This window comes from Alligator mississippiensis, chromosome 2, assembly GCF_030867095.1.
Source record: "Alligator mississippiensis isolate rAllMis1 chromosome 2, rAllMis1, whole genome shotgun sequence".
NCBI lineage: Eukaryota > Metazoa > Chordata > Crocodylia > Alligatoridae > Alligator > Alligator mississippiensis.
The window spans coordinates 181,127,845-181,149,940 of NC_081825.1; the positions used below are offsets into that span (position 1 = coordinate 181,127,845).

At 46.7% G+C, this 22,096-nt stretch overlaps 1 protein-coding gene across 1 annotated transcript in view; it reads left to right on the plus strand.

Annotated features, from left to right (window-relative positions):
• LOC102565360 (sodium/hydrogen exchanger 10) overlaps window positions 1-22,096 on the plus strand; it is a 192,129-nt gene that overhangs the window by 101,256 nt on the left and 68,777 nt on the right. Inside the window, exons 15-18 of the mRNA XM_059721332.1 lie at window positions 13,071-13,266; window positions 16,391-16,579; window positions 19,440-19,589; window positions 20,518-20,569. Coding sequence (XP_059577315.1) covers window positions 13,071-13,266; window positions 16,391-16,579; window positions 19,440-19,589; window positions 20,518-20,569 — 587 coding nt within the window. The remainder of the gene's footprint in view (window positions 1-13,070; window positions 13,267-16,390; window positions 16,580-19,439; window positions 19,590-20,517; window positions 20,570-22,096) is intronic.

A 22,096-nucleotide genomic window follows, 5' to 3' on the forward strand; every position in this document is an offset into this window, starting at 1 on the left:
AGCACGGGTTTGTTGCGGGTAGGTCTTGCTTGACCAATCTCATTTCCTTCTACGACCAGGTGACCTATCACCTGGACAAGGGAGAAGAGATTGATGTCATATATCTTGACTTCAAAAAAGCCTTCGATCTGGTGTCCCGTGATCACCTCTTGGAGAAACTGGCCAATTGTCGCCTTGGGTCCTCCACGATCCTCTAGCTGGAAAATTGGCTCCGTGGTCAGACCCAGAGGGTAGTAGTTGATGGAAGTTACTCATCATGGTGTCCTGTGACCAGTGGGGTCCCCCAAGGCTCTGTCCTTGGACCCATACTGTTCAACATCATTATTAATGATGTGGACACTGGAGTCAGAAGCAGACTGGCCAAGTTCGCCGATGACACCAAACTTTGGGGCAAAGCATCCACACCAGAAGACAGGCGGGCGATCCAGGCTGACCTGGACAGGCTCAGCAAGTGGGCGGATGAGAATCTGATGGTGTTCAACGCCGATAAATGCAAGCTTCTCCACCTTGGGAAGAAAAACCCGCAGCATCCTTATAGGCTCAGCAGTGCTATGTTGGCTAGCACTATGGAAGAAAGAGACTTGGGGGTCATCATTGACCACAAGATGAACATGAGCCTGCAGTGCAATGCTGCAGCTAGTAAAGCAACCAAAACGCTGGCTTGCATCCATAGATGCTTCTCAAGCAAATCCCGGGACGTCATTCTACCCTTGTACTCGGCCTTAGCAAGGCCGCAGCTGGAGTACTGCATCCAGTTTTGGGCTCCACAATTCAAAAAGGATGTGGAGGAGCTTGAGAGAGTCCAGAGAAGAGCCACGCGCATGATCAGAGGTCAGGGAAGCAGACCCTAAGATGACAGGCTGAGAGCCCTGGGGCTCTTTAGCCTGGAAAAGCGCAGGCTCAGGGGTGATCTGATAGCCACCTATAAGTTTATCAGGGGTGAGCACCAGTATCTGGGGGAACGTTTGTTCACCAGAGTGCCCCAAGGGATGATGACTAGGTCGAATGGTCATAAACTACTACAAGACCGTTTCAGGCTGGACATAAGGAAGAATTTCTTTACTGTCCGAGCCCCCAAGGTCTGGAACAGCCTGCCACCGGAGGTGGTTCAAGCGCCTACATTGAACACCTTCAAGAGCAAACTGGATGCTTATCTTGCTGGGATCCTATGACCCCAGCTGACTTCCTGCCCTTTGGGCAGGGGGCTGGACTCGATGATCTTCCGAGGTCCCTTCCAGCCCTAATGTCTATGAAATCTATGAAATCTACTCTCAGGAGTTTCTGGGGAAAGTTGGCCATGCCCCTCCCTGCTTCAGGCTGCTACTGCTACTGCTGTTGCTAGCCCTCTCAGAAGCTTCTGGAAGGAAGCTGGCCATTCCCCTTCCTGTATCAGGCTGCTGCTGCTGTTGCCAACCCCCTCCCCCCCATGGGGGGGGGTCCTCTGCTGCATGACACTACCCCCACCCTTGGGGAGGGGCCCACTGAAATGCACCCCAACAGGGCACCCCAGCTTCTGCACTCCTGTTCTGGCCTGCTGCCCAGCCTGCCACGAAGTCACAGTCAGAGAACAGCCTGGGAAAGGAGCCTGCACTGCCTTTGGGCCCCTTCTCCACCATCACTGCCAGAGCCTAAAGGTGCCTTGCCTTCCCCAGCTGCCTTGGCAGGCCACCCCCTCCTTCACCTCCACTTTTACCTGAAGCACACCTTGAGTGGCTGAACTGGATGGTTACTACCACCGCTGCTGCTGCTGCAGCTGCTGCCTCCTATTCTGCTACTGCCCCCTCTCAGGAGAGAGGGAGATTCCCTGCTGCACCACCTTGCACCTCCCCATACTGGATTACTTCCTTAATTGACTGTTGCTTCTGCACTCCCCCACAGCTGCCTCATCATATCTACTCCTGTGCTTGTGTTCCTGCCTTCTGCCTTGCTGCTGAGTGCCTGGCTAGAGGCCTGAGGGGCTTCTGCACTGAGCTTCCACAAACAAGGTGCCTCCACTCCTCCAGCCATCTTTTACAACTGCCTCAGCAGCTCCCCTATGTGTTTTGCCCTTGTGTGGTAAGTCCTGTGGTTCACTCCCCTTGCCCTGGTGTATGTTGTGTGGCTGAGTAAGCCAGCTCGAGTCTCACTAGCCCGTGTGTGTGTGTGTGCGTGTGTGTGTGTTTCCTCCCCCACCTTCCCCAAGCATAGCCTGCCCAGTTTCCTGTGGAGCTGTAGCTCAGTGAGCTTCAGCCCCTTCCCTGCTCCCCCACCCCTTCCTCCACAGCCCCAGCCTGCCCCTACTGGATTCACCAGCCCCACTGTATATTTTGCTTTTCTTTATTGATTTTCCTTTCCACTATGTGAAGAAATGGCAGGGCAGGAACCTTCTGGGAGGGAAGATGCCCCCACAGAGCTTCCTGCAGCCCTCACTGTGGGGGCAGATCCCAGCCAAGCCCCCAAGGGGATGCATGCCCCTGCAGCCCCCACCCCGGAGGCATAGTCCAAACAACCTCCTCCAGAGGTAGAGAAGCCTGAGACCTCTGCTGTGGGGGCAGGCGAGACTCCAGCAGGGAGCCAGCAGAACCAGGGGGTATCCCCTGGCCAGGCCCCTCCCAAAGGGGTTCCCAAGCCCCCTTCTCCACCATCAGGGATCAAGGGCAAGGACAGTGGGAAGGGCTCCTCTTCAGCCTCCTCCACAACTAGGGGTGAGAAAGGCAAGGGCCCTGCCCCAAGCCTAGACCATGAGCAACTGAGAGGACCAGGTGTGCCACACCAGTCAGCACACCCACTCAGCCTGGCCCTGGCCCTAGCCCCAGCCCCACCAATGCAGCCCCCCAGCAGGGGAACCGCAGCTATGCACAGGTGGCTGCGGGGTGGCCCACAGCCACAGGGCCTAGACCCTCCACTGCCAGCCCTTCCAGCTCGCATGGCGGGGCCCCCTTTCCGGCACTTACCTGCAGGCACAGGATGAAGTGCCAACTGCCCAAGTGGGAGAACTTGAATTTTGAGACCTTGGTGCAGGCCCTGGCTTGGGTAGTGGGGCCCCCCAATATTGTGGCCGCCTCCTGCATTCATGGCAAGGGTGTCATTTTCCTTGCCTCGGAGGCCACTGCACACAAAGCAGTGGAGAGGGAGCTTGTGGTGCAGGGCAAGAACATCCTCCTTGACAGCTGCCTTGTGATTCCTTTTCAAGGGGCCCTAGTGAGGATTTTCTATACACTGGGGGACCTGTGGTGCTTCTGGTGCTGTGCCCCGGGGCACTTGCATCATGAGTACCCCATGGGGCAGGCAGTGAAGGCATCTACGGGTCCAGCAGGTGAGAGGGGTGCCCCTACCACTGGTGCCTTTTCCCCCTCAGGCTTCCCTGGCACTCCAGTCACACCTCCCAGCCTCTCTATGAGCTTGGGGGACCCCACCCACCACCCAAATTTGGCAGAGTGCTGGGGAGGGGGGCAGCAGCTAAAGGAGGAGAGGGAGCAGGGCCCCCTGCCCCTAGCCGTGCCCCCCACTGTAACTGCCCCCCCCCAACCCTTACCTTCTCCTACTGGAGCCTGTCTACCTGAGGACCACCCCATGGCTGAGTGGGTGCAGGTCCCCTCTGGGCGCAAAGTCAAAAGGAAGGCCCTCTGATATGGATGACCCATCCCCTCCCAAGACCATCATATGGGGAGAAGGAGTGTCTCAGCTTCTGGGGGCCTCCCTAGCTGCTCCCATCACCCACCCTTGGGAAAGATTAAACAGGTTATCCCAGTGGAGGAGGCTTTGGGGCTGCTAGACAGTCCCGAACAGGAGCCCATGGAGGAAGCCCTTCACTCTGCTGGCCAGGGCCTACCTCCTGAGACTATAGGTGCCAAGGCTGAGGCCTCAGCCAACCCAAAAGAAGGCCTGGCAGCAGAGCCCTCCCCCTCTGATGATTTGGGGGAGACAGGGGCCCTGGGACTCACTCAGTGAGTTCTGAAGAGGGAAATCCCCTTTCCTAGGACCCTGAGGCAGACGCCAAAGCCACCTTGGTGCCTGATGGGTCCCTTCCCTTCCCTTCCCTTCCCTTCCCTTCCCTGAAAAACCTCACTTCCATCCTGCCCCATGGTCCTGCACCAGAAGGGGTTGGGGTGGGGTCCCCAAATCAACAGGCCGATCTTGTTGGGGGTCCCGTGCAGAACCCCTGGGACTCCAGCTCTACCCTACCATCTTGTGAAGGAGCCCCACCCCCACATTTACCCCCACCCCTGTTCCAAGGAACTGCAGAGCTCTCCCAATCCCAACCAGAGTCTGTGGTTTTAGTGGACCGGGGGGTTCAGACTTTGCCTAAGGAGTCCGCTGAGCCCCAGGACCAAGAGGAGGACCCCTGAGAACCAGCAGGCTCCATGGAGCCTGGGGACCTCTTGGTCCCGGTGGTCCTCAGAGGTGAGCTACTTACATTTCTTGACTGCAAGTACACCCGGTGATCTGCCAGCAAGGTACAGCTTGCCTTGGACCACTGGGGAGATTTTGACAGTGTCCTCGCTACTGTGAGGGCACTGGCAGGGGAACGCAAGGGGCCCAAAAGCTGCAATACCCTCTAGGTGGGTCCGCAGTTTCATAGACAGCCTCCATACGTATGGGAGGGGGCTGCATGAGTTGGCAAACCCCACGCCGGGCGTTGAGATGGGTGAGGCCCCTGCTGAACCTTCCACTCCACCCCCCTCAGCCATGAGGTCGCTTAAGATGGTGACCCTCAACGTCCATGGCTACAGGAAGGGTCTCTGGAGATGCTGGGTGCTCTCCTTCCTTCAGGATGGGGGGTACCCCATGGTATTCTTGCAGGAGATGTTGACGACTCCGGCCGATGAGCCGAATTTGCAGCTGGAGTGGAGAGGCAGTATCTTTTTTAGTCACCTCTCAGCCACCTCTTATGGGGTGGCCACCCTGTTCTCCCCAGGCCTGTAGCTGGAGGTTCTCCAGGATGTTGAGGTGGTGCCGAGCCACCTGCTGCACCTCTGGATCCAAGTGCAAGGGCTAGTTCTGAACCTTTTGAACATGTACGCCCTTGCAAAGGACCCAGAGTTGGTAGATATTTTTTGCCAGGCAGCCACTTACATCAGCACCCTCAACCCTTGCGAATGCCTGGTCCTTGGCAAGGACTTTAACATCACTCTAGATCCACGAGACTGGTTGGGCAGGGAGCGGAACCAGGCTGCCGTGGGCATCCTCGGGGAGATCCTGGTGGACTACTCCCTGGTGGACATCTGGTGTGCCTGTCACCCTTCTGGCCCCCCCTTCCTTCACCTATGTGAGGGTGGGGGAAGAGCAGACATGCCACTCCTGGTTGATCCAGGTTTATATCTCTTTGCCACATTTTGCCCAGGCCCGCTCCTCTGGCATCTGGCTGAACCCTTTCAATGATCACCACCTTGTCTGGATCCTGATGGAGCCCATCCTGTTCAGGAGAGGGGTGTGTCAAGGCTGCCCACTGTCAGGCCAGCTGTACATCTTGACCCTGGAGGCCTTCCTCGTCTTCCTGTGGAGGCAGGTGCTGGGGTTGTTGCTCCGGGAGCTGGCGGTGCAGCTGGTCCTGTCAGCGCACGCCAATGACATACTCCTTGCGGTCCAAGACTCAGGCAACCTGGCACAGGTGGAGGCCTGCCAGGCATTGTACTCAGCAGCCTCCTCTGCCTCAACCGATACTGTATAGCAGTCTCTGCAGGGCCTGAAGGCGGAACAGGAGTGAGCCCACCTGCTTTTGAGACGCTGCAAAATGCACATGCGCGCTTGTCTGTGTCACAACCCAAAGTTGTGGTTTTTTGTTTGTGTGCGCTTCGGCACTGCTAAATTATTTTTCTGCCGATTGTAGCTTTCTTTGCACGATAGAGTTTTCTGCTGCGGGAGAGAACTCTGGTGCAACGGGGGATTTCCCGCCATATTACAGCTTCTTTGCAGGGTGCATTTCTTTGCATACTAGTGATGCACGTTGCAAAGGAGTTCCCGCCATTTGTATTTGGATTCGCGCCACATTATTGGCCAGTTCCAAATGTAGGCACACGTGGTGGCTAGCTATTGGCTTGCTAGCCGTATAAAAGGCTTGGGTAGTTTCTGCCCAAGTCGGAGAGAGAGAGGAAAACTGGAGGACTCCACGAACACCAGGAGGAGGAGACTTCACGCTGTGTGAAGATCTCTAAGCGCTGCGGATCCTTGCGGACCCAATGCGCCTCTCTTAAGCAGGCAAAAGAGGCTTAATAACCGAACCCACGGAGTTTTCGCTTCTAGCCTCTCCCCGTCGCTGAGCGCAATCCAAAGACGTATCCCTTTCCTGTAAACCCAATTTTCGAACCCACGGAGCCTAAACAACTCTGGGGAACCAGGGAACCGAACTGGACCCGCGGAGCTTAAATAACTCCGTGGGAGCAATCGAATTTGTTGTGGTCCTCCAGCGAGGATCTAAGCGGAGCTGTGCCTGGAAACCTGTCCAGCCTACACCACTACCATCTTTGGGTGTAAGTAAACAATCTTTTCAATCAACCACTACGCGTTTGTGACTAATTCTAGCTCGCCACCGGTTCTCTCCGACCCCGCGTGCCCGGGCTGCTGGCCACAGCCCGCGTGCGCAAAGGCGGGCCGCGGATCACCCCTCCCGACTCGCACTTGGCGGCGAGATCGGGGCCCGGCCCACACAGTCTGGACGTGCCTAGAGAGTGCATTTAAAAAAAAAAAGGAAGCATGCAGATCAAATTGTCATCTTTTTCTTACAGTCCACTCTTTTTTTCTTATAGTCCACACAAATATTTTTACATGAGTCACCTTTGTGAATCTAGCAGAGGTATGCAGGGTTGAATTTAAACATTCTGTACATTTTTCTCTGATAGATCTTCATGGATTTTATTGGGTAGTCAGATCTCTTTCCGAGGGCACTGACTTTTGGTGTCTGGGAGGATTCACTTCTGGTCCTCACAATATATGTGTGGTAACTGCAGGAACTTTGGAATCATAACTAATGGGTAGAGCTTTTGCATAGGGAGTGGGGGACTCATGTTCTGGGCTCAGCTCACTCAGAGAAGATTTGAACATGCATCTCCCACTTCCCAGAAAAGTGCTCTAACTACAAAGGCACTCACCAGCTTTATTCTTGAAACTATGCCACTGGGCAGCCACAAGTGGGAGATATGGAAGGCCAAGGGGAAGACAGCAATCCAGAGGAAGTGTGGCTTAGAGGATTAATTCTCTGAAAGAGAGAGGGCCTCAGATTCTTGCCCTATCCCCATTGGGACTGTACTACTGCAGTTTATCCATTTTATCTAATTAATGTTAAATGCAAAGTGCAGAAAAGCTATTGCGGTTAATGGGTTATATAAATGTCCAGTAGGCTAGCTTCCACAGGAGATGTGGAGGATTCCTTTGGCTCAGTCTAGCCTATGTGCAGGTGGGTAAAGCACCTCACTGGGAAATAAGACATGTGAACTCAAGCCTCTCTGGCTGAGGGGAGCCTAAAGCACTTTGAAGGCAAATTCTTTAATCCCACTGGGTTACTGGGCTAAAAAGGGTCTCCTTTCCTCATTTCAGGGGATTTACGGTTATGTGCCTACTCAGGTAGAATAGGATCTGAGGGAGAAATAACTCATAACTATTACTCCAACTGGGTGTGTCTACATGTAAAATTAATGCGTTTTAAGATTACTACATATTAAGATACAGCGCAGTAAACTACACCCAGGAACACAGTGACGTGCACCCACGTTGGAAGCAAATTTGCTCCCAATGGAAGTAGTTGAGACCAGGGCTGCTTCTGCCCCTCTGCTCCAGGCTCCCCCACTGCCCACCTCAGGCTGGCATGGGACACTAGGATTAAGCCTGGGCTCTGGGGAGCAGAGAGAGAGCTGTACCAGAGTGCGGAACAGCTCCCAGCTGTGTAGAGCTCAGGATCTCAGCCTGGCTCTGTGATGCTAGCTTGAAGCAACGCCCTGTGGCTGAGCGGCAGCAGCACCCTGAGCTCTTCCCTTGCTCTCTTGTCTCCAGTCCCAGCACTGCTTAGTTCCCAGTTCCCCCCCCAGGAGCCATGAGCTGAGCTGCACTGGGACAGGGAAGCTCTCTGTCTCTACAGCACCTGGCCAGGGACAGAGAGCTTCCTCATCCCATCAGCCCTGCTACTGCCCACATAACTCATGCCCCAGTTGGCTCCTGCTCCCCACCTGTGTCTGGGGGGAGCTGGAAGCTGAGCAGCACCAGGAACATGTGGAGATGTGGGTGAGTAAGCAGCACCAGAAGAGGAGGGAGATGTGGGGGAGGTAAGCAGTGCCAGTACCAGGGGAGATGCATTTCCCCCCAGTCTTGACACTTCTTACCCTGCCCCCCACCCCCCTGCATCTCTTCCAGTTCCAGCACTGCTCAGCTCCCAGCTCTCCGTGTGCATGGGCAGGGAGTGAGAGCCAACTGGGGCATGCTGCATGGGCAGCTGCAAGGCTGAGGGGATGGGGAAGCTCTCTGTCCTTGGGACAAACAGGTCCCCCATCCCCTCAGCAAGCCAAATATAATCGTTTTGTTTTAAAATAATGAGCTCAGGGTGCTGCTGCCTTGGCCACAGGGCATCGCCCCAAGCCAGCGCCATTGAGCTGGGCTGTGGTTCTGAACTCTGCCCTGGAGCTGTACACAGCATCCCTGCCCCACCCCATGTGGCCCCTGCTGCCTAGCCTGACCAGGAGCAAGTTGCTTCCTGTCAGTGTCTACACATATACTACTGTTCAGTAGGTAATGTGCCATTAACCTATTACCTGTTGGTACTAGCAAACAGCACTTTAGCCTAATTTACTGAGCAGTACTTCCCATGCACATGTAGATGTTGGCACTTTACTGCACATTAGATTAGCTTAATGCACAGTAAAGCATCTTGTGTAGATACACCTACTGAGAAAGTTTATTCCTGGATTGCTCCTAGCTAGATTACTATAGCATCTTGGCCATGCCATCTGTAGTGTCTCTAGGAATTATTTGTGATTCCAGTAATCCATATTCAAGTGAAATGCTCTCCAGAATTGACTTGCCCTTCAAGGTATTTGAATTTATTTTTTGGCTTCAGACATGACTCACTAAACAAACTTAAAGAGAAACGGTCTGCTATCTTTAGGTTTTATATTGCCAACTGGTGTAAGGCTATTACCTTTGAGCCAGTTCCAGCTTCAGAGATGTTAAAACACACAAACCCCAGCCTTTTGTAATACTCAAAATAAACATCTAAAGAACTGTTTAATTCCTAATTTCAGAAATTTTGCAACATTTATATTCCTAGGTTTTTCTCTGTAATTCTAGTAACAAATTTGAAGGAAGGATCTTGGTGAGATTTAAATATGTCTGAAGAAACATTGTCATTATCTTTTGAAAATAGACACTGTGCTTTGTCTGCTTCTTGCATGGCCTAGAAAGACATAATCAACAAGAAATAGATCTTTCTCTGCCCCGTTTCTATTACTGGAATCTATATCCTTCCAGAAATATCTGTACCCACCTTTACTTCCCTTTTCCCTTAATTTTTCAAAGATTCTTCTTGCAACATAATTTTAAAGAGGAAAGTGTATTCACTTATAGAAGTAAATAATATGGATGAGTTTCTAAGGAAGAATTCTATTCCTGATTTTTTCTCACTCTGAAAGGGAAGATGATCTACCCCATATTTTAGACCTTAGAAAACTTAAATACACAAGTGAAAAATTCTATATGGTATTGTTAGTAGCCATTCTTTCTTCTTTATTTCCCACTTTGTTTGGTGCCTTCAATCTAAAGGATGTTGATATTCTCATTTGATTAAAAAAAACCCCAAAGAACAGTGAATATTTAAAATTCCAGAAAGGCAATATCTTTTTCCAGTACCAGGTTTTATCCTCTTGACCAGCAGGAGGTCCAGTCTGATATGGGAATTGGTGGCATGGAGCTGCATCTTGCTGCCCATCTGCTCTGTAGTGCTCTCTACTGCTGATCTTGCTGCCCTCCATGTCTGCAGGGGGGTTGTGAATCTGCAGTGAGAGTGAATGTAGTCAGCTAACTGCTGGGCGGGGGGGGGAAATGGGCAGAGAATCCCAGCCCACAGCCACAGCCAGGTCACAATCTCTGGCCCTCAATGACAAAAGGCTGGCAATATTTTCAAAAAGAGCCAATTCCAAACAAGGACTTAAGCACTGAAATTAGAATTTAGGCATAATTTGACCACCTAAACCTAAAATTGCTACACTGAAACCCCCACTCAGCTGTCACCTAACTCTGGAGGTCCCTAAACTCAATAGGCATTTAAGGCTTTTACATCCAAGTTCTTCAGGTACATAGGCAGGGGTAGATCCATAAGGGTTGTAGTGGAATGGTTGTATCCCCCTTTGGCTGTATGCAGGATGCACTCTGATATTCTGGAATATCAGTGTAGCTCTTGCTAGGAGCTCTGCATGTTCTGAGAGCTCTATGAGCTCACTGGCTGACTGGTTGGCGTGGGGCTGTCTGGAGTCCCTGCTGTCAAGTACTCCACTCTACTGTTTTACTCTTCCCATCGCTTCTCCCCACCCCCCATTTAATTCATTACCAGGGGAGAGGAGAAGACGGGACAGAGTAGAGGACACAGCAGAAGAAGCAGCGCAACCCCTGGGCTCCAGCTCCAGAGCTGCATGAGTTGTGGTGCCAGCCATTCCTCCCCTCCTCTCCACTGCTGAATTCCGAGGATGAGGTGAGGAGGAGGGATGGGAAGTGCAAAGAGCAGCAGGTTCCAGAGCTGCTTGAAGCATGGACTCCATGCAGACCCTGCACTGACCAGCAGGTGAGCTCATGGAGCTCCTAGCAGAGACAGAACTCCCAACAGGAGCTCCCAGCTAGGAGAGCTCACTGGCATCCAGGATTAAGTGAGGGGTTGCAGCCACACCCGCTTGGACTCTGTGGCACATGGGCAGTGAGCTTTCTTCACTGTGCATGCACCACACATATGAAGGGGGTGTGACCACATCCCCATCATGATCATCTTGGATCAGTTCATAGGGTAGGTCTGTACCACTCAGTTATGTTACCAAACAGTGCCACGGTGGTACACTTTACTTCCCAAACTGGAAATAGCTTACCTAGGGTGCTACTTGCACACTAATAAACTCTGACTGGCTGTCCTTATTTTTTTCTATTGGCTAATTTGGGGTAGTTCCCAACTCAGTGTACTGGTTCTTGTGGATCTTACTGTGTGTTGCCTGTCTTTCCCTACATTTTATACAGTGCCTAAGTGCCTAATACAGGGTTCTGAATTCCACTTTGGTGGCCAAGGACCTAAAAGTTAGATGTTGCAATGCTCAACACTGCATCTCATGGATATGCTTGAAGAACTAGGTCCAAATGTCTTGCAGTAGTAGCTGTCTATATTTGTCTAAGGTTACATTTCTGCCCTTACCTGATTGGCAATTCAAAAATTGGGTAGGTACTCCAGAAAGTTGTATTTAGAAGCAGGGCAGCACATACACATTAGGACTACCAGACGTCTGAGCAATCTGTTTTGTAGAAAAGGGAATGGGATGGCAATTTAATAATGAAGGGAAAGAGAATATTTGAAAAGGAGGGCAAGGCAACAAGGAAGCATGTTCAGAGGAGAAGGCAGCCAGTGGCACCAAAGAGCCAGATTACAAAAGAGTCTTTTCTTTGTAGAGAGAATTATTAATACACTAAACTATTGGCATTTTTAAATAGTACATCATGTTATATTTTAAAAGTATATAAACCTTAGTATAAAGGGATTTTTATCCATTTTCTTTCCTAATTATTATTTTCACCAATTCATTTTTCTTTCTATAGTTTCCGTTTGCTCCTTTTATCGTTTTCTATGCATCTACCCATTTTCCCGCTTTCCTATTATTCTGCTTTATCCCTGATCTTTCTCTCCCTTTTTCATAGGTATTCCTTTCAACAATCTCTTCCTTTTAATCTCCTTCTCCAGGATCAGTTGATTTCATTTTCTCTTCCGTGGCTCTTGTAGCTTTTCCCTAAATCAGTGGTTTTCAAACTTTGTAAAGTCATGGAACCCTTTCATATCACTTCTGCTGTGGAACCCCTACCCTTGGTTTTGCAGGCCATGCAGGCTGACATGAAACCAGGCAACCCACCATGGCAATGGTGGATGCCATTAATCCCTGTTTCTTTGCTGAACCCCTGATGACCTGTCATGGAACCTGAGGTTCTGTGGAACAATTTGCCATAAGCAGATCTCCTAGATTACAGGGCTATGTTCAAAACTTTTCAGCCACTTTCTGGTCTAACTGCAATCACATTACGTAATGATTACAGTTTCCTTGAATTCAAGGACAGTATAGGAATCTTTAGTATCTTTCTACACTGCCACTTATGGTGATTTCATCTTTTATTCTGTAAGTGGAAAGATCTCTATGCCTGCTTGCAGATGTTCAAAAAAAACCAAAAGTGCTTTACTGGAAGCAACAGTGCATTACTTTGACCCAGCTCCCCAGCATAGAGTATAGATAAAGTATAGATCAGGCACTTCAGCAGGTCTTTTTGGCACTTTTAGCTAAAGCTGATTCAATCAGCTATTAGATAAAAGAGTCAAAAAAGCCTCACTAAAGTGCCCAATATTTCAGATGTTGGGCAAGCTGGGTCCAACTAACTCTTCTGGGCATCCTCTGGGCTCAGCGCAGGAACACGCCAAGTTTAAAGTAAAGTACCATTTTGTTTTGGTTTTTTTTAACATCTGCAAGCAGCCATCAGGGCTACCATCATCATCATCATTAGATTTCACTTGTTATTACATTCTCATTTGATAATTCTACATTTTTTTATTAGTTTGGTATGATTGATTAGCTAGATCCCATTTTCCTAGAATATAATAAAAGGTATGTTGGCTTAATCACTGTTTGGTGAAACATGGTTTTAGATGCATTTAGTAAATATACAGTAGCTTAATTTACCTAAGCTTTTGTATAAGTATATTGTAAGGTACTATTAAGAAAGTATCACTTATTGTTAAAATGGAAAAGTACATTTAATTGGTGCCTACCATTGTTTTTGTCAATATTTACCTTATTTACCTATTTTTAAACCAAGCAAAATTAATTCATTTTAACAAAAAGTCACTGAATAATTATTTTCTTAAAATTCATTTGCAGGAACAAGTTTCTGAAGATATGTCATTTTATAGTATTCACAGATGAATTTGAGTATGCAAGTCACATTGTAACATTGTTAAACGTATTTCCTATGATAGTTAATTACTTGCCATCCTACTATGACCTGCTTCTTCCACAACTGAAAATTTCAAACTACTATTTCCTTGGGTTGTATATGCTTGAGGCACTGTTAAAGGTACTATATCATTTTTTTTCTATTAATGGTAATATTTCTCATATTCCCCATAAAATGAAGAATGCCTTTTTTTAAAATACTTAAATGCGTCATGATAATTCTTTTAAATGTAAAAGACAGAAAATGTCTGTTTCTTGTCTATTTCTTGCCCAATTGTTTTCCTAATAATTTAATGAGTATTCTTTAAGTTGCTTAGAATTTTTTTTCAGTGCAACATAAAAGTAAAATCAACTTTTGTGCTGAGCTTATGAATGTTCATTCCTTTTTTGTATACAGCTGCATTATTCTGTGTTCTGTCATTACAGCTGTGTTCTGTGTATGACAGTTTAGAAGTACTCGATATTTCTTAATACTGATAATATTCAACAGCTTCCTATGAAGCAATAGTAAAATGCTTCTAAAAAAAGACACAATAATAAAGAAACATATCTGAGTTTCATCCCAGTTTATATACATTAGTAGTGGACCAGATGTTCCTTATAAATAGAGTCTTTACTTGACCTCTACACATCTCCACTCTTGGGATGTGATGGCAATTAATAGCTCTGATGGTGGAAATTTCCTAGTAATATCTGTTGGTGCATGCTTATACACTTGTATGTTCCTTCCAAGCTGTTCCTGAACAAACTGAGAGAGAGAGAGAGACAGGGAGAGAGAGGTAGAGAAGCTATAAAATGGGCATGGTTTTCCACTCATCTCTGTTCCTTCCACCTATGACAACACCTCAAATGTAAATTTTGGGAGGTGCTGATCTACCTTGGATTCACTTCAAAAGTCAGTATCTCAAATAATTGCTGACCTTAGCCAAGGCTTTCTTCCTTAACTTTCTTATAAAATACAGGTTTCCCTCAATTTATGCGGTATGTGCATTCCCGGAGAACAGCGCATAAATTAAATTTGCATAAAGCGACCCCACTTTATAATGTAATAAGTAGGGATATGTTCCCATGGTGGTGAGGGAGGGAGGGAGGGATTGAGGCTGACACTAGGGAAGGGGTGGAGGGAAGGGTGTGTGGCATAACCCATTGGCAGCTCCTGGGGCTGCAGCAGGCAGCAAAGCACAGGAACTGTGAGTGGGTGTGGGGCATGGCTCTTGTTGCTACGTGCCCCCCGGGAGGGCTGCAGGCTGGGGGGCTGTGCTGGGCTCTTCCTGGGGGGGCACGGGCCCCTGGATCTGTGCATGGGACAATAACAGGCTGCCACTGCAGGATGGGGCCAGTGGCACCACCAGGTTCTATGGGGGGGCTATGGCAAATTTTGGGGTGGCAACAGCCCCCTTCCCAGCACAACTGCCTCATTCCTGCAAGCAAGGCTGGGGCTGGTGGCAGCCCCGGACTGTTCTAGGAGCTCCAGGGAGAGTGGCAGCAGCACTGGGAGGTGGGATGCTGCCACCCCAAAATTCACCATAGCCTGCTGTTGTCCCATGTGCAGATCTGGGGGCCCATGCACCCTGTTCCCTCCCCCCCCCCCCAGGAGGAGCCTCAGGAGGGCCCAGGTTTGGCAGGGGCTCTATGGAGCTAGGCTGGCTCCCCCCTCTCCCTGCTGGTGCAACCCAGCTCCATAGAGCCCCTGCCAGCCCATGCCCCACCCTGGGCCCCTGCCGGTGCTGGCCCTGGTGCACCAGTCCTGTGCTTCTGCCCAGATGTTGCTGCATTCTGCATGCCCACTCGCTGCCACTTCCCTGCTGCCTGCTGCAGGCATTTCCCTGCTTTTCTGCCTGCAGCTGCCACTGCTCCAGCACCACGTGGTTCCCGGCTCCAGCTCTGGGCTGCCGGACTCAGCAGGCACCAGCCCGGCCCCTGTGATTCTCAGCTGGCTTTGTGCGATGCTGGCCAGGCCAGTCCGGTTTCTGCTGTGGTGTGTGGTCTTGGCTGTGCAGCTAGGATGTGGTGCTAGAGAACCAAGTGGAGGGGGATGAGGAAGTGGCATGAGAAGGGCAGCAGTGGCAGATGGGAGGGGGAAGTGGCATTGAGCAGGAGCACGGGCCCCGCGCCAGTGCCCTGGGGCCAGGAGCAGTAGAATCACGGAGCCCAGGCTTGAAGAAGTGCTGGTGGGTGTTCTGCCTGCCTCAGGGGGGGAGGGGAGGCAGGCTGTGGGCAAACCCTCCTCCATGCATGCCACAACCCTCCCCAGCCACCGTCCCCCCACACACAGCCCCTCACAAAGCCCATACTCCACACATCCACACGCGTACACATGCTCCCCCACCCCACACACACACTCCCCCACCCCCCACATACCCACAAACCTATACCCACTCACCCACCCGCACTCTCCCACAATATACAAGAGTAAGACTTCATTTTAAGCTATTATACAATCACCTCTATGTACACTACACAAACGCATGTAAATCAGGACCAAAATATTTTTTAAATTAAATTAATGAATGTTGTAGTACATATTTGAGTTTTAGAATATAATTTGGTATTTTTCTCGTTCTGAGATGGCAAACCCCCTTGCTGAAAGAAGTACTTCTGGGGGGCAAGGGGAGGGACTTCTGGTGGCAAAAGTCAAGGGTTAGGGGGTGGGACTTCCAGTCCCAAGATGGCAACCAGGGGACAGGCCACTTGTCAAGGGGTGAGGTTACCCTTGCACCCCTCGATAGGTTGCCAAAACTCAGTAAGCAGCCCTCTACCCAAAATAATTACCTGCTCCTTTGCTCAACCAATACATGCTGCAGAGTGCCATATAAACCTACCCTGACCATTAGTGAAAGTGGGTTTATCAAGTCTAGAGTTGTAGTGTGTGAAGATGCATTATACAGGCAACCCCTGCTCAATGCTGTTTCACTTAACACTATTTCAATATCATGCTCATTTGAAATTGGTACCTGATTTCACTTAGTGCTCAGCAAGTTTCGTTATAACGCTTGCGGTCACCATCTTGGGTCATTAAAAGCGATTGCGGTTGCAATCTTGGGTCATCAAATACTTTTAGTTTCACTTAACGCTCATTTCACTTAACACTCGTTTTTTCAGGAACCAATTAAGAGCACTAAGTGCGGGTTTCCTGTAGTTATTTTCAGATCTGAATAAAAATTTAATATACCCTTTTGTTTGTTTTTGTCAGGTAAATAAAGTAATGAATTTAAATAAATATTGCATATTATTAATCAAAACAGGCTCTAGCCATGGGGAAGACCTACATCTTTTACCACTGGAACCAATTTGACATATTAATCATAGTAATTGGACTCATAGATATCTTTATTATTATCGTATTTAAATCGGTTCACACATCATACCATGTGATTAACACTATCAGGGTATTCCGGATTGTTCGTCTTATTAGAATCCTTCGTCTTTTGAAGGTAAGAATAATGTTTTCATCATTTTTATCAAGGTATTGTACAATCATGAAGGAATTTTTGTTTGTTTGTTTGTTTGTTTAATGATCAGTAAAATGATAGCATTCCCAGGTTTCACCATTTAAATGCGTTTATCTTTTCCTTGATGTGAATAGTATCCCAACACATATAATTTTGATTATGTTCCATAAAAATCTTTTCTCCCATCCTGTTTGTTCTGCCATTTGAGAGAAGTCAAACAGTTTGGTCATTGCTGTCCAATAGTAGGTTTTCTTTTGGTTTTCCTAATTTATAATTGTTGAAGAAAGTTTTGCTCACCATTTTTACTACAAAATCCTTGCATTTGTTTGCAGAGTTAAGTAACCTTTTTCTTCCTTTATTTGTTTGGCCACCATTTCAAAAAGTTTACACTTAATATGCATACAATGCATGTGCTTCATTTACTCACAAGAAAAAACTCATTTTTTGTTGAAGATTCTTCTTACCAGATTCAGCAGTCACAATATGACTAAGTTGAGGTGGGGAGAAGACTAATTTTTCCATCAAAAATCCTGAGAAGGGTTCTTTTTCTTCAGGCTTTGTGACTTATGATAATATGACTTTTTATTTCTACACTCAGATCATCTAACTTTCAATCTGTGAAAATCCCTAGTAGCAGGATGATGCTACTAAATTTATAAAATCCCAGAACACCTGACTAACTTGTTCAAGAGCCAGATAGGTCATGCTCTCATGAATATCTCAGCTGCATTCTGCTCTTAATAACCATCATCCTCTGTCTGAAAATTAAGTTAAATTGTTCCCCAGATGCTCAGTATTCAAAAACTTTTTTGGGAAATAAGACATCCCACAGATTGATTTATGTTGCATTCAGTCTAATGTTGAATGCTATGTTTTCTACCTAGAAACAAGAATAGAAAGATACTCTGCAGATTTCTTCTCTCAGTTTTCCAATGCACATTCCTACCCTTCTCTTTACTTCCTCTGCTCCTTTGCAGGGTGAAGCAGGAAGAAAACTAGATGATACTCAACATTTCTAGGATCTTCAGTTCTGGTGTTGCAATGGCCTGGCTGTGGCTGAACATCTAATACTGCTTCCATCAATCATGCTTTAAATTCTCATTCAGAAGGAAGATTGTGTAGTACAGTTAAATGTTGCTTTCTTTCAGTGGCAGCATCAATTCTTGACTCTTGGTGCAGACAAATGGCAATCACTAAGTCTTCACAAAGACTCAAGCTTTATTTTAATGCATTATAGTTAATCCACTTATCACATAAATATCTGATATTTAAATTGAAACACTTTTCAATTCCAACTTCTAGTCAGGCCTCTGTGCCTTAATCTAGTTTGGTGACTTTTCTTGTGCAATAGGTAGTTTTAATTGATGAAGTCCAGCTTGTCCATGTCTTAAATGAAAGCATATGTGGCATCTGTTTTTTGTCAAATGACTGCTTCTTTGCTCATCCTTTTTTAAATTTCTCAGAAACTTCCTGTGTTTTGTGCCTGCAAAAGAGGAAGGTGACAGCTTTGTGAGATTTACATTTTATTTTCAATTTACTTATAAATATTCTATTTGAATTTACCTCTATTTATCCTTTATATTTTCTATCTTTGAAAGAGGCCTCTGTGGTCAGTATTGCCTCTGCCACTCATGTCCACAAGATTCAGGTTTGGAGAATTCATTCCCCTTCCATGTTTTCTTTTTCAGTAAAGTTTTTTCTTTGGCTTTACTTAAATTTTTAGCTGTAAGGGAACATTCTTTGATCTCAAACCTGTTATTTGAATGCAAGAGTTCATTTATCTGATATCTTCAGCATCCTTCCTTTTGGAACAATGTAAACTTTTTTCTCCTCATATAAAGTGGACAAATGCAGCAACACATATTGACTTTTCTGTGTCAGCCCTTTAAACATGTTTACTGCCTATTTTGCAATGCAAGCTTTGCTGTCCTGATGCAGAAGCAAATTGGAGCTCTTGATGCTGTGAGATCATCATTTGTCTCAATTCAGGGGCTGGTACCTGGAAGACTTGACTAACTGGCAGTTTATTTCTGAGCATGAGTACCCACAGATCTGTCTTCACTCAATGCACCTACTTACTGTTAGAACCAAAGAAGAGTATCTATGTTCATCAGTGGAGCAGCTGATGAACTGCATTTTTAAGAATTCTGGCTAGTCTTGCATACTGAAGGAAAAACAATTATTCTTTTCATGAATTGTATTAAAAGTATTAAACATGCAGGAGTAAAATAAAAACAAAAAAAAATTACTGAGAATAAGACTACTAGAAATTATATCAAACACTTAAAGGTTAACAATGTAACAATCAATGCTAGGACAAAATAGCATCAGTTGAACAAGCTAAAGACAATATTTGTGTAAAATCATCAATCCAGTCAAATCCAGTTAACCCAGTTAATAATCAATTCTGAATCCTAAAACAGAAAGTTGCAGGCACCAGATATTAATTTAATTGTAGGTCACAAAGAACTTATACTTGGAGCAATGACATAATCTGCAGCTTAGTTAGAGTCTTTGCAAAGGAGCTGAATTCTGGAAATTAACCCCATGACTACAGCAGCTAATCTTTTTATTTTTCTGACTTCCGTAACATAAATAAAAACATATGCTTTACGAGATACTATAATAAGAGAAAGTTTAAGAGCACTTTCACTAAACAATGGCAGTCTAAGATATACATGCTGTTCTTAGTATTGACATAAATCTAAGTTAAATTTACAAAATATAAATACACTTTAAGAATTCTAATTCAGAAAGTTCCCATTTCTCTTGAATCATTTATTTTATGTATTTAGTTATTTGGTTTGCCAGATATATGCTATGTCAATATTATATATTTCAGATTGTGATACCAAAATTGATATACCTATTGAATAAACAAATAAACAAACAGCTAACCTTTAGGTATGATATTGCCAAGGGATATGTTCAGGGTGAAGAAGATACAAAATATTTAATCGAACAGATTGCTGGTCATGAGACTATTTCCCAGGTAAGGGAAAACACTAGCTAGGGTAAGAAAAGCTTTAAATGTGCATTTTGGAAATCTTAACCTGTTTTATTACAAAAGTTATAAACTCACAAATTCATGAACACAATTTATTCCCTACCTAAATGAAGATGTTAGAATGATCAGACACTTGGACAGTTGGCTGGGATGGTTTAGTTAGGAATGATCCGGGGTTGAGCAAGGGGCTAGACTAGATAATCTTGTGAGGTCCCTTCCAGCTCTGTTTTCCTACAACCCTATGATCCATCAGGCTCTGGAGAACCTTAAAGTGGAAAAGACTGGCTAAAAAACTTAATCTTTTATTAAAAAAGAAGTTCTTTCAAATCTGACCCAACTCTGGGAAATGCATGCTGCTTCTCTGTAAAGAATGATGGAGCTGCTTCTCCACTATGAACAATGCAAAACTCCTGTATTTGAACCCTATGTCATGTCATGGGGACTGCTGCTGCTTTAACCATGATGAACACTGAGGTGGCCAAGCCCCTGTCAGAGACACATTTCTGACGGCAGATTATGTTTTTCTGCAACCAGATCTATACCAGCTTTACCACATGGAAGATTTGCCAATTGAGACTCTTTTCTGCCAGCAGAGATGTGTACGTGCAAGCTTTTGCCAACAAAGCTACATTGGTTATGAGGTGTACTCTTTTCCCACCTGTGGCCAACGTATCTCTGCCAGCAGAACCTTGTTGAGGGGGTTTGGTTGACTCAGACCTTGTCTAAGGGTGTCAACTGGAGCCTGATCCTCTGCCCTTCTGCCTTAATAACTCAGGCTAACCCTAACTCTTCCATCTCTGCCAACCACCTACATTTGTTTGACAAACTTTAGTTGTATTTGTAGTAAAATGTAGTAAAATGTGAAAAAAATGTTACTTTCCTAATAGAAATTGCATTTGCCTTTGTTTTACAGGAAATAAATAAAATTATGGAAAAGAACAAGCAAGATGCAATGAAAGAGCTAGGTAAGTAAAAAGATTATAGATTACAAAATGTGTATCACTCATCTGTAGGTAACTTTGAATCAGAAAAATGATTACTCAACTGTAACTGAATTTTTGAGATAATTATCAATATAGATGTATGAGAGTCATCCTTTCTCTCCACTTCTTTGGAATCTAAGTACAGGACTTTGAAATATTAAAAGAAGCTGAGAAATAGATTAGCAGAGCTGCAGGGTTTTGACTGTGCCAGTGTTGAGGCCTGGCAGCAAGGAGCTGTCAGGGCCAGACAGCTTCCAGCTGCGCTTGTACCACTGCTGCTAATTCCTGCTCTCCTGGCTCTGATCCAACGTGGGTCAGGTGGCTTTAGCAGTGTGTAAGCTGGGGGGGTACAGATGACTTTCCCCATGCCCAAGCTGGAAACAGGCTGCTGGCAACTGCCCACATTGCCACCGCTTCTCCTAGCCCCCCTGTTCCTTGGCTGTGCCACGGGTGCAGTTTCCAGCCAGTGGGGAGCTATGCCAGGACCAAGCATCTACGAATTGTATCCATGCTGCTACTGCTTCCCCCCTTCCTCCATTTGTGGCACAGGCACAGCCTCCAGGCAGTGGGGAGCTATACTGAGGCAAGGCAGCTTCCACCTGTGCCTGTGTTGCAGCTGGTGGAGGGAATGGGTATGTGGTGGCAGTGCAGACACAATCTGCAGATACCTGGTCCCAGCACAGCTCCCCGCCAGCTGGAAACTTAACCAGCATGAGGGAGCAGGTAGCTGGGAGAAGTGGCAGCAGCGCAGCCTGGCCCCAGCCAGGGAAAACACCCACCTGCACTGCTGATACACTGCTGAAGACTCCCAGATCACAGCAGACCACAGGTGTGTTGTTCTGGCCTGCAGTTTGTCACAGATTGCCAGCCCCTGGATTACAGCTAGAAGTCTTTATGCATCTTTGGCTGGTGTCTAGCCAGCACCTTAGCAGAGTGTGTGGTGTCCCAATAACCTAATAACTAATAACCAATAACCAAACCTAATAACTAGAGGATTCTGGTGAAGATGTGAAGCAAGTTTATGTATCCTGAGAGTGTTGACTGACAAACTGCTGAGAAGAATGGATTTTTAAGTTTTCTTGCTTATTGTAGTTTCAGATTTCAGTTGGAAAGACTTTCATAGGGAAGTGAAAGTTTAATTTGGCTTCCATCTCTACAGATTCATTCAGAAGTTTGTTTTGTTTCCATTAGACTTGTAGCTGGAATCAATTTTCCTTTTATGTGGTTACACATTTTATTTTGGATGCCATTTTACGCATTCCATATAATAGACAATACTGATTTGGCAAGCAAAATGTAACCATGCTAGACTCAGCTACCGACCACTTTCGTAATGAAAACAAAAGCTGATAGTTTTCTCATGTTGGCCCAGTTTAAGCAGAAAAGTCTATGTTATGCACGTCATTCCATAAGGCAGGGTTGTCCAATTGTATGTCCCCCAGGCTCCTACCTGGGTTGCTCCTCTTATCACTCCAGCTGCTATTGCAGCTAAGGTCTTTAGGCTCTCCC